We start from the raw sequence: 12,474 nt of genomic DNA on the forward strand, positions 1-12,474 counted from the left end.
GGGACGCACACCGAACGTTCGGCACACCATGCGAAAAGTCTGCATGGATGCCCACGTATTCAAGTGCAATTGACTCGGCGCCACATTGAGTGCCCTAAGGACATCCATCGTAAACGTGTCGAAAGGAAGCGGCACATGCAAGTAAAAAAAAAGACAATTATACATAAAGAAGAAGGGGGGTTCGGTAGATGACTGAACTTTGTATACACGGTCGTCCAATGAACAAGGACCGAACGACAATAGGGATTCCTTGACAGAAGCCTTCAGAACAGGAACCCTATTCAAAAAATCTGCAATAGAGGCATCCGTATGAAAGACGGACGCGATCCCAAACACTTTGGGATTGACCCAGTCAGGGCCCTCATGAGGGTGCGGTCGCTCAGATGAGCTCGACCGATCCGATGCAATGCCCGCATCATCGCCCCTCACTTCCTCTGTCTTTGGGGCAATGGTTTGAATTGCCCCGACCGAAAGGATTTTGTTGGAGGTGGAAGTGGATGAAGAAGAAGAAAAAGACGAAGAGGACGAGGACGAAGAGGGTTCAGGAAGAGGAGAGGGAGCGGTCGAAGAAGAAGACGTAGGACGAGAATGAGAAGACATGACTAACCTCAGACGAACGAAGAGCGCAGCACAGATCGATCGCAACCGTTCAGGTCTCGGAGCACAATGACAATCATGAAGCGCGAGAAGCCACTGTTGGCAATGCCTATTTATAGTCCGAAAATGACTCGGAAGCCCAAACGTCACAAAAATCTCAACCATTGGATTTGCTTGATCCAATGGTCCACGTCATTTGGCGCCCAAAACCCCCTCATAAATGCGCATCACATCACCCGTTCAGACGCCGCCTCCAGTCACTTCACCCATCATCACATCACTGACCGGAAACCAGTACTCAGACTCTTCGGTTGTACCAGCTCTCGAGCCTGGGGGGCAAGTGTACTGGTACGGTCAGACGACTCACTGAGTCGGCCGACACTCGAACCATCTAACCACCCAACCACTACAAGGAGGTCACGTGACGACACGTGGCCGACCGACCCATGACGACGAGCCATGGGTTGACAAAGTCAGCAAGGTTAATTCACAATTAATAGTTGTTTAGCAAAACCCTAAACACGAACCAACCTCCTAATCCGGTCCACCAACGAAGGCCCATTAAGGTAATATAAATAGCTCAGATTTGAAGAACCAGATACGTCATTATCTACAATACTCTGACAACCGAGTGCCGACACCCTGACTGACTTAAGCGGTGGAGTGTCTTCTGCAGGTACCATCCCAGCCTGTGAGCCCAGACGACCTAGAGGAGGAGGCGAAGCAGGAAGCTTGGAGTGACAGTGACCGACAGAAGGAAGGAGTAGCAATAATCGTTCTTTAGACCCCAAACCCGTTTGAGAACATATAATAAAATAAAAAAGTGTAAAATATATTGCTTAATAAACAATAGTAATTGAATCAATAGTCCATAACTATTATGTCATGCATATGCTTCATTAAAAAATATTTAGAATGTAAAATTTTATTATATAATATCAATTTCATGAAGCAAGATTTGTACATAAAGATTGAGTAAGATGAAGATGGTCTCAACCCATGTAATAAGAAAGGGGTTGTTTGTTCTCATCATCCCATAAATTCGATATTCTATTTAATTCAGGTAAGACAATGGTACCAAGATCTGGTCTATCACGTTTTCTCAATTCACAACACTCTAAGGCCAACTTAGCAAACGATGAAGTCTCTTCCATTGGCCAATCACTAACACTTTTATCAAGCACCTCACTTAAAGTATTTGACAAAAGAGCTTTCTCAACCAAGTGTGACAACCCCATTGGAGATTTTCCTGTAATGATCTGTAGCAACACCACTCCTAGTGAATATATATCTGATTTCACACCCAACAATCCTGTTTGTTGATACTCAGGGTCGATGTAACAAAATGTTCCAGCTGCACCAGTTAGACGATATTGTGTGGTTTGATTAGCGACTGAAGGAGGAACAAGTCGTGCCAAACCAACATCACTGATCTTGCTCACATAGTTCTTGTCTAAAAGAATGTTTGCTGGTTTCAAATCTCGATGCACCAAGGGTTCAGGCTTTGTTTGATGAAGAAAAAGAAGGCCAGTGGCAATCTCAGATGCTATTTTGAAACGTGTTTTCCATGGAATTGGAGGAGTGTTATCTTTTCGGAATAGACGATCTTCTAAGCTTCCATTTACCATGTAATCATATACAAGGCAACCAAATTCTGGACATGCTCCTAAGAGAAGCACCATGTTTGGATGTCTTATGGTGCTTAAAACAATGACCTGCATGAAAATCATTCATGTCAATTACTTAAGGCATGTTTGAAGGAAGCATGTAGCATGTAGAATTGCATATTTTTAGTTGTATAGAATTGCAAATTGTAGACTTAAAGTTCATGCTAATCATTGTTATTAAAAGAAAACTACAATTGTACCTCTTGTTGAAATTGTTTTTCTGCATAGGTTATATCTGGTCTCATGGCCTTAATTGCAACAACAGTGTGATCAAGCACTCCTTTAAAGACAGGTCCATATCCACCTTCACCAATTTTCAAAGTATTGTCGAATTTATTTGTTGCAACTTCAATATCTTCAATTGTGTATTTTCTATAGGGAATATTAGTATATATAACTTCATGCAATGCTTTAATAGCCTCTTCTTCTTCGTGTTTGACTTTTAATTCAATTTCCTTTCTCTTTTGAGTCTCCATTCTTGCTAGGTGTTTTGACATTTCTGTTGACTTTATAGCCATTTTAGTTTTTTGTCTCTCTACCTCTGCCAAAGCCAATGCAGACACTTGAGCAAGTTTTACTTCCTCTATGTCACGTTCCTTTTCTTGTCTAAACTTTTCAAGCTCCTTTGCCTGATTGAAAAATAAACATGTCTTTTAAGTTCTTTGAACTACATGAACTATAACCATATGATTAAAGATATTATAACATTGTATCAGTGCATTCAACAAAACCTATAACATGATTTTACCTTTTGTGTAGCTAGAACAGCTTCTTTGCAAGCCATACCATACTTCTCTGTAGTTTTTTCTAGTTCTAATTTCAATTTCCTCATTTGCATATCAAAGATTACCTGTAAATAATTTGAAAAAGGGTAAAAAAAATAAACTCCCATTTGAAAAAGATGAGTAATTTTTGTCAATTATGCTTAAAAACTCTCAACTAAGTTCAAATGATTGAAGTAAGGAGTAAATCATGAGTTAATCCAACCTTAAACTCTATATCATGTGTTAAGTTTTGAAATGAATACACATGCATGCAAACTTGATCCTTTATTACAATTGTGAAATACATATAAACTTTTTAAAAGTGTTAAACATGTGAAAAAAGTGGCATGTTTCTTCTTTGTAGATAATAAAAGACTTACTTGTTCTTTTGCAGAAGACATGTTCTTAGGATTTGAGTTATTAGTCAAAGGAAGACCAAGTGATTTCCCTGTGCTATCACTATTTCCAGGAGAATTGTTGACAGATGAAGCTTGTGATGGGGGGTAATCAATTGGACCTTTTGGTGAATTGATACTTTCATTGGACTTATATTGTACTGTTAGAGTGGCATCATTAATTTCATTTAAATATTCCCAAAGTTTATTAGACTGGTGCTTAATTGCATCTTTGCTATGTTTCCTGCATAATCAAGACAATGTTAAGATAGCAAGAGCATGTAACTAAGGTAATGAAATCACCCATCAACTATTAAAACTACTTTCCTTCTTAAACTAATAAAAAAACAAAGTTCTTAAAAGTTCAAGTTCTTAAGGATGAAATCATACCTCTCTGTATCGTCAAAAGCTACTTGGCTATTAGTGGGATTCTTGTGTGGATCATTTTCCAAAATATTGACTATCTCTTTTAAAGATTTAGTTGGTGTGGCTTCAACATGTTGTTGACGATGATGAACATGATGAGCATGATGACCTGATGGTCTAATATGTTGTACTTTTCCCTTTGATGTAACATATAAACTGCAAGTATCTGGTAAAAATTTTGCTAAACTAGCTGAGACATCATCTTTGTTAAATCTCCTATAAACCACACAAAACCACTCGTTAAAACTCAATTGAAGATTGCTAATAATAATCAAAAGTAAAAGATGATGATAACTTTTGATACATGTTTCAATTTTAATTACAACTACATTTGAAACCATGTTTTGCTCAAATTTACCAAAAAAAATTATTAAATAAAAATTAATTTTAGAGACTAAATATAATAACTAAATTAAAAACTATTTTATAAACTAAAAAATTATTAGTATCTAAAATAATTTATATTATTAATAAAAATTTATAAAGTAATTTCTAAATTAGTATCTAACTATTAGTTACTAAGGTTTTAGCTACTAATTACTGACTAATTTAAAATCTAAAATATTAGCATATAAATCTTTGGTAGTTAATTTAAATACCAATTCATAAATCAATTTATAATATTTTATTAATAATAGAAATCACATTAATATATCATTTAGTCAATATAGTGACTAATTATTTTTTATCTCTAAATTTTATTATTATTTAATGATTTTTTTTAGTGATGTAAATTATCAATTACAAAAGAAAAATATTTCTTAGTTAGTTATTAAACAGTTTATGGTGAATTTTTTATATTAGAGAAGAATTATGTGCCTACACAAATTTATAACAAGAAGCTAACATTTACATGTGAATGTTTATGCAGGGCAATCAAAAGAATAAATGACCTTAAAAGAGAACCCCAAGAAGAAGTAGCAGCACCAACAACAAGGGTGCTTATACAATTTTCAACAACGAAAGCAATAAGTGCATTTGAAACATCAAGATCGTGCAAGACCAATTCCTTTGTTGTGATCTGAAATTGAAATTATTAACATCCATAAATATAATTATAGCAATTGTGTATACAAACATATATATTTTAAAGTTGATGTAAGATGCATTGAAATACATCACTCACCCCTTTTCTAGCACAAAATCCTCTAAAGGGAAGAAAAAATTGGTGCAATTCTTCTTCATTTGGTGGACGACCATTTTTGGGTACATCATTAATTTCAGCTGCACAAACCATATTTGAAAAAAGTCATAATACATAACTATCATTTAACTTTATATATTAAAGTGACCTAATTTAAATTTTGTTTGGATTATGAAATCAAAATAAGAAAGTGAAGAAAAAAAAACACTAAAGAGTTGGGTTGAAGATCTCACATCGACTAGAGATTATAGTATTTCATTGTATATAAGTGGGTGCAAACCTCAATCCTATAAGCCGGTTTGATGGGATTGAGTTAAGCTTAAAATCAACTTCGTAATAAGTTGAATTGTTTTGGATGAAGAAAAGGTGAAAAATGACCACTCATTTTCTATTAATTTAAAGAATTTAACCTTTCATTATTTTTCTTCCCCTTTACATTTCTTCTTCATTCCAAGCAAATAATTTAAAATATTTTTTTATCAGTAAAAAAAATATATAAATAAAACATTTAAGGGATGTTGAAACTCTACCATAGTATATCAGAGTTTTTTTATCAGCAAAAAACAAATTAATAAATAAGAGATATTTCAGGAATACATCAACCCTTATAAAAAAACTCTATCTAAATCTGACTCTTTCTAATCTCGTTACACAAACAAAAACCTTAAACCTAACCTTTTATACAAAACATATATGGTTATGAACAACATAAGTTTACAAGGAACATTATTACATATATAAAATGTATAGTTTTACATGGATAGTGTATGCAAGGTTGAAAAATTTAAAAGACTAAGGAGAAGGGTACCTACGAGTAAGCATGGTCCTAGTTCGAACATGAAGAAGGATGCATGAGGAGTTCTTCTTTAGGAGGTGTTCCACAGCCCATTTCACAGCACCATTGCTGTGTCGACCTCCACTGACTGCGATCACGGTGCTGTCTTTTCCGACCACAATGGATGTTGATGCCATGATGAACAATGGTATCTTACGTTTGAATGGATTATTAAAGAAGCTAAATAATTTGAGATACAAAGAACAAGGTTTTTATATTCTCATGCAAACTACTATGATCTGGTAGGAACTGTATTATTAGTTGGATTTCCGTTTTTAACAATGTTTGTGCTTACATTTCATTTGCCTAAATTTGGATAACATCGGTTGCCAATGTTTATCATAAAGTAAGATAAATTTTTAGAAAACAAATATTGATATGAAGTCAACATGCACCTAAAATTAGAATGCTATAAAATTAAGGTCATAAAAATGATTGATTTTGCTACTTATGCTTATTTAATATACATATACCAAAGACTATCATGATATCATGATATTGATAATGAAAGTTTACAATAGAAGAAAAATAAATTTCTATTTTTAAATTAAAACTTTAAGTGTGAGGAGTATAAGTAACAATAAGATATTACTCTTTTCTCCCATTTGACACTATAAAAACTTAGAGCAGAGATAAATATATGTTGTCAATAATTTTTTTTATTGAGAAACTTGATTGATATTTCTATATAGTAATTTTTTGAATCCCAATCACATTTTTCCATTAAAAAAAACTCAAATCTTAAATTTTTCTTATTTTTAACCTTAAACCAATAAGATATAAAGATATTGACAAATTTCTTCTCCACCTCCATACATTCCCTCAAACTTAAAATAATTATGAAAAAACAATTTTAACCTTTTTAAAATTTTAAATAACAAACATAATCTTGTATTTTTAAATAATCTCGTTGCATTCTCACACCCTCACATCATCATACCTTCATTAGAGTTGCATACCTTTTTCGAGCTTTAACACTTCCATTTTTCTTCAATCACAACATTTGAGAGAGTAATTTCATCATTTGAATGTGCGTAAGAGGGTTGAAGAGAGTCATTGTTTTTTTTATTTTGGATTTTGTGGCTTATAGAAAAAAGAAAAGAAACTTAAGAAACACAATCATGTTACAAAGTGAACTTTAAGGCTAACTCAACCTCATAAAACCGGCTCAAAGAGGTGAGTTTTGCACCCACTTATATATTATGAAAGACTCTAACCTCTAGTCAATGTGACTAGTAAAAACACTAGAAAACTTACCTCAATCACCAAAGTTTAAAATAAACTACCACATACAATCACCACCACTTAAAAATGAAAAGGATACCAAACTCTTCACCATACTCAAAAGGGGTATTATTGGAATTAAAAAGATATAGAGGTAGTGGAGAATATATGGAGATGTGGAGAGAATTTTCCACATATATTTCAATTGTAATTTTCATTCCTAAGTTTTTTTTTTTCAATTTTGTATTTTCTTTAAAAAAAAAGTGAGGATAAGAGGATAATATGTAAAGTGAGTCATTAGTTTCTTTATAAAGGAATTGCAACCACTTCATAATCCCTAAGAAACGGCTACAAATTCAAGCTTATAGAGGTATTGTTTTGATTCCTTGGTATTTTATAAGAAGTATTAGCATCATATTTTTTAACATATGTTTTTGTTGATTAAAAGTTATTAAAACATAGTATTCTATATCGCTTTAATGATTGATTTTTTAGCTAAGATAATTGTTAAAGTAAGAGAAACTTCTATACTCCCTTGGATACTATAACCATGAAATTTGAATTTTTAATTTATTAGGATTCTTATTATTTTTGTTTTTATATAAAAATATTTTCATGTTAAATATCATTATACAACTTAATATTTCAGTTAGGCTGACACCTCAAATAATAAGAATCATCTGCAATTTAGGATTTGTATTATTTATTAAAGAATAAATTGATTTTCTGTAGAGTATTTTATAAAATCATAATATAATAGTTGAAAATATTAATTTTAAAGTTAAAATAAAAAAAATTATGTTAGTCTCATTTATTAGATTATTTAACGTGATAAATAATAAAAAATTTAATAAAAAGCATATTACTGTTTATATTTTATAAAATTTATATAATTATTTTAAAAATATTTTTGACTACTCAAACAAATTTTAAATAGTTTACTAATAATAATAACAACCTTTAGGAGAATACTAACCCGATTATCCAAAAATAAATTTCAATTCAATTTTTGTAGAAAAGTACAAATGAGCGCACGACGTCGTATTGTATGATCCCAATTGTACAAGATAGTGTATTTGTTTTCTTACAGCAACCAAAGAAACGAGAAAGGCGAGTTTTCCGCAGTGTACTATCCACTTACAGTTCCGAACAAATGAACAACGCCGCCATGTAGAACAGAAGCGCTTCGTTTTCCTTCTCTAGAAGCGCTTCTCTTTCTCATTTTCATCTGCTTCAAATTCAAAGGTGAATTTTTAATTTTTATACATTTGTTTTAAAAAAAATTCTTATTGGGGAGGTGGGGATGGAAAATTAGAAGAAGGGGTTGAAGGAACACCGTTAATGGAATATGGGTCTTCGCTATTTTTAAACAAGTTGATATTTTTTTTTTGTCGAAGGTTTTAAAATTGTTGCTGTAAAATTGTTGTTGTATTGCAGGCTTTTGGGGGAAAGCATTATTATTATTATTTTTATATATTTTTATATCTGTAGTTTGTCTGAGCTAATAACTTTACTTGTAAGGGAGTGCTGATTTTGGCGAGGTTCTATTTTCTTTATTCTTACATTGATTCTGAAGTTTCTGCATAATTATGCTTGACTTGTGTGTTATGATTTTTGTAATTTTGGGGGAATAGCTTGAAATGCAATTAGTGACAGGGGATTGGTTGATGTGAGTGTTTTCTTGCTTTGCCTTTTAGGTGATGGATCCTCTAACTTGCATGAGAAAGCAAAGCAAAGTTAAAGTATATTAGCATTCATAATTGGGCATTGCTTGCTTGCTTGGTTATGTTGAGTGTGAATTGAAGAAACGGCTCATAATTCCCTTTCTGGTGTGTAATATTTGTTTTGCCCACTGTGTAGATGAATTAGATGTTTTCTGATGTTGAAAAAGAATAGACGTTTTCATTGTTCAGAGGTAGCTTTAGTTCATCTATAATATCTTAATTTGACTTTGATCATCCTGTTTTTCTGAGCTAAGCTCTAGATCTTTTATCATTAAGCATCTATCCTCGATCTGTGGATTGTCTATCTCTTAGATGCTGGCACTGATTATAATTTAGGACTGAAAATTTTTGGTTGGAAAAATTTCGCTCCAGTTATGTGAAATTCGGGGTTGAGATTTGAGAGTTCTTTATAAGGAGGCCAGCTTGTGCCCGAGGATACTTTTAGTGAAATGGTGGAATACCTGATCATTTTGTTCTGAGTTGTCATGTGAAAAGTGCAATGTCTAGTTTGTTTGGATGTCTGTTTATTTATACTGTTTGAAGTGACCTCTTGTTTGAGGTAGTGTTACCAGGATATTCCAAATTAATTTTTTATTTTTGATTTTTTTCCTTGTGAAAGTTCAAACACTGCTAGATTTTCTTCCATTTTAGATGCTCCAGGTAGGTAGAATATTGGAATTGTCCTCTGAAAGTTTAACCTGCTATTTTATGTTGCAGTCATGCTGGGTGTGTTGATGATTTTGTATGCAAATGCCACACAAGGGACACGACTGCAGTGCTTGCTTTGTATTAAAAAACGCATAATAGAATAATCTTAGTATCTCATCATTAGTATTTAGTGTCAGCTTTCTTTTTGTGAGGATTGTATTACTATATATATTGCCTAAGAAATTATTAGATAACTGTGGTTCTTGTATTGATGCCTCAAGAACTATCATTGTGCATTCTTGGATTCTTCAAAACCGAACTGTTAAGGCAATATATGTTCTTTAAATCAATTGCCCAAAACACTTCTGCGCTTATCTTCTTACATGTAGTGAAATAGGTATGCAAATCCCATGTTAATCACTGAAATAGATACGGTCTTCTGAATTTGACTGATTTGTGTTAAAGTATGTACTGTTTAGAGATCATTTTTGTAGAAAATAAGGTTTAGCTTACTATTCTGGCCCAATTTTAAGCCTAGATCTTCCCAATTGATAGGGAGATAATAACGTTTCAGTAAAAGGCCCTTGATGTCACTGAAACTAGTACTTGTTCTGTTTCATCTCTGTAAAATGGATAATAAATATTTTATATGTGCAACCGTTGAAGCACTTGAGTAAAGCTTTCATTCACTGTAGCTTCTTCATGAGTTTTTGTTGCCAGTCTGAAGGAATAATAAACTAAAAACATTTTAGCCACTTGTGTGTTGGCCTTGAATAGCTGCCAACTTGGGAACTACCGTTTGAATAAAAGCTTGTCTTTTATAGTTTTTTTCCCAAACCATGGTTTTGTGGTTCCCAATGGAAATCTAAAAACAGAAACACACTATCATTGACAGATATGAAATATTCAAATGGATGGGAAATTCTAAAGTTCTCAAATATCCGATGGGGTTCATCTCTTGCTTATGATTGAAGTTACACAGGGTAACATGAGATGTAGAAACTCTTCTTCATTATGTTCTGTTGCTTCTCTTATTTAATATATTTGTGTTCGTTTGGTAATGATCAGGGACTCTGGCAGTTGACATCTACTTATCAACTTGCCTTTGTTTTTTCCTTTTCTTGTTTCTCTTTTTATTTCTATTCCCATTTCCTATATGGATTATGATTCTAGTGCCTTTTCGTGAAAAGAAACACTCAAATACGCAAGTATCCCTCTTTTTTGTGTTAGAAAAAGTAAACTGAACTTAAGTTTAATAACGCAGGGCTCTAGATGGATACAGCTGAACAAAGAAAAGACAAGTATGCTCCAAGCAGGGATACAGAGAACCCACTATTGGGAAAATTTGATAAGCCGCTACCATGTTTTGGCTGTGGAATTGGATGGTTCTCGTGAGTAATATTGTACAGATTTACACTTTCTCAATTTCTTCTTCTTGCATAGTTTGATGGTTGCATCTTCTCCTCCCCTCTCCTTTTCTTGCCAGTCTTCTGCTAGGATTTGTCTGTCCATTTATGTGGTACTACGCTACAATTCTGTACTTCAGAAATTACTATCAACGGGATCCGAGAGAGCGGGCTGGGCTTGCTGCTTCTGCAATTGCGGTAAGTCCTTTGCTTAAGAATGAGTATGCATTTACAATTCAGCAGTCAAAATTGGTACTTTACAGGTTATCCTCTTTGAAGTATTTTCTACTGTTTCATTTGCCATGTCAAATCTTATTTATCTTGTAGTATTCAAAAGAAAATAGTTCTTGTTTTTAATACATTTTTATTGGTATTGCAGGCTCTAGTTTTCACAACTGCTGCGGTGATAACAGTGGCTGTTATTGTCTTGTAATTTTACCCATCAACTAACCTATCTCTAGCTAAGGAGGACAAAAATCACTTCTAAAATCTGCCCCTACACGACGAGAAAGCCAAGCCTGATGAACCCAATCAAGCTCTAGCAATCCCTTTTGATCATCAAGAAAAATAGGCTCCCAAGGTCCAAAGCTAGTTCCATTTAATTATGTGAACATAGAGATGCTTTTGCACCCCATTTTGGAGTTGTGTATAGACAAGGGTGATGTGATGTGATGTGATGTAACAAGATTTTATCCAAAAAGATGGTTCAGTTAACATATTTTGGTGTGTATGTTTCTGGTATTGGTAATTAGTTGCTAGCTTTCATTTATTTGAAGTGAAAATATAGTGCTGCTGCTGGTGTTTTACCATATGTGAGCCTGGTGGGGGGTATCTGAGGAAGACCCCTGAGTGGAAAGTTGATGTCCTTTCGAACTCTTCTCACAGTCTTTACGTTCAAGATGAGAAATTGCATATGCCAAGTGCTTCCAAGATGTGAAATATGCAAAACAAACAGTTCTTCAAGTGCTTGATGTGTTGAATCTTGTTGTTTTCTTGCAACCAAAGTTGATGTTTTTGTCATCTTAATTGCAACAATTAAATTTCAGCTATTTGTGATTTACCTGATAACTTTGATATGTCATGGTTCTGAAATATATGCAGATCATCGTTTAGATTATCTTTTCTTCGAACTCCAACATAAATTCTTAATCATTTGAGTAGAAAATAAGATTATTATATATATATATATATATTTGAGTAAAAAAATTATATACGTTAGATATTGTTAGAAGAAAAGTAAAATTTACTTTCAATTTTTGGTGCTTAAAGCATAACTTTTTTAATTTACAAATTTACAGTTTTAAGCTCATTGGAGAAATTAAATCATTCAACTCTTTACTCTACAATGACGAGCAAATATTTTTTCCATTTTTTATTTTTAAAATAGATAAAATATACAAAGTAAGTTAAAAATTGGCTTAATTAATACATTATATTTTTATTGTCAGTAAAAAGACAAATTAAAATATAAAAGTATTTCAATTTTCAAAAACTTCAATTTTTTATAAGATTGTTTTAATTGTACTTTGAAAATATGTATTTTATTATTCTTAATATAATGTCTTATAAAAACTTGAGTGTTGGTTAAAGAAAATAAAAGTTTATTTAATTGAAACACTAAGAAAAATATACGGAATACATGTC

At 32.8% G+C, this 12,474-nt stretch overlaps 2 protein-coding genes across 6 annotated transcripts; one reads left to right on the forward strand and one right to left on the reverse strand.

Annotated features, from left to right (window-relative positions):
• Nucleotides 1–1,589: 1,589 nt before the first annotated feature.
• On the reverse strand, nt 1,590–6,004 carry LOC137818076 (U-box domain-containing protein 35-like). The gene is made up of 8 exons (XM_068621299.1): nt 5,806–6,004; nt 4,976–5,073; nt 4,743–4,870; nt 3,814–4,065; nt 3,409–3,667; nt 3,013–3,114; nt 2,465–2,893; nt 1,590–2,312 (listed from the first exon to the last, which is right to left on the reverse strand). The coding sequence occupies exons 1-8, from the start codon at nt 5,963–5,965 to the stop codon at nt 1,590–1,592; spliced, it is 2,151 nt and encodes a 716-aa protein (XP_068477400.1). The 5' UTR covers nt 5,966–6,004.
• Nucleotides 6,005–8,107: 2,103 nt separating this feature from the next.
• On the forward strand, nt 8,108–11,947 carry LOC137818450 (large ribosomal subunit protein eL20z). 5 transcript variants are annotated; one of them, XM_068621894.1, is made up of 5 exons: nt 8,125–8,297; nt 8,750–8,967; nt 10,689–10,815; nt 10,911–11,028; nt 11,210–11,947. In XM_068621894.1, exons 3-5 carry the CDS (start codon nt 10,697–10,699, stop codon nt 11,261–11,263), a joined length of 291 nt encoding a protein of 96 aa, XP_068477995.1. In that variant the 5' UTR covers nt 8,125–8,297; nt 8,750–8,967; nt 10,689–10,696; the 3' UTR covers nt 11,264–11,947. The 5 variants fall into 5 exon arrangements, with proteins under 5 accessions (XP_068477992.1, XP_068477995.1, XP_068477994.1 ...); XM_068621893.1 differs by having other exon boundaries at nt 8,750–8,881; XM_068621895.1 differs by lacking the exon at nt 8,750–8,967 and adding an exon at nt 9,494–10,407.
• Nucleotides 11,948–12,474: the final 527 nt, after the last annotated feature.

Source organism: Phaseolus vulgaris, chromosome 10, assembly GCF_000499845.2.
Source record: "Phaseolus vulgaris cultivar G19833 chromosome 10, P. vulgaris v2.0, whole genome shotgun sequence".
Taxonomy (NCBI): Eukaryota; Viridiplantae; Streptophyta; class Magnoliopsida; order Fabales; family Fabaceae; genus Phaseolus; species Phaseolus vulgaris.

What these genes read in the sequence shown, in the direction of transcription:
- LOC137818076 (XM_068621299.1), bottom strand. Translation starts at nt 5,965, where the DNA reads ATGGCATCAACATCCATTGTGGTCGGAAAAGACAGCACCGTGATCGCA. An exon ending in GATTTTGTGCTAGAAAAGGG is followed by an intron (nt 4,871 to 4,975) that starts GTGAGTGATGTA and finishes TTTCAATTTCAG; the next exon opens with ATCACAACAAAGGAATTGGT. An exon ending in TGTCTTCTGCAAAAGAACAA is followed by an intron (nt 3,115 to 3,408) that starts GTAAGTCTTTTA and finishes AATTATTTACAG; the next exon opens with GTAATCTTTGATATGCAAAT.
- LOC137818450 (XM_068621891.1), top strand. Translation starts at nt 10,697, where the DNA reads ATGGATACAGCTGAACAAAGAAAAGACAAGTATGCTCCAAGCAGGGAT. An exon ending in TGTGGAATTGGATGGTTCTC is followed by an intron (nt 10,816 to 10,910) that starts GTGAGTAATATT and finishes TTTTCTTGCCAG; the next exon opens with TCTTCTGCTAGGATTTGTCT. An exon ending in TTGCTGCTTCTGCAATTGCG is followed by an intron (nt 11,029 to 11,209) that starts GTAAGTCCTTTG and finishes TTGGTATTGCAG; the next exon opens with GCTCTAGTTTTCACAACTGC.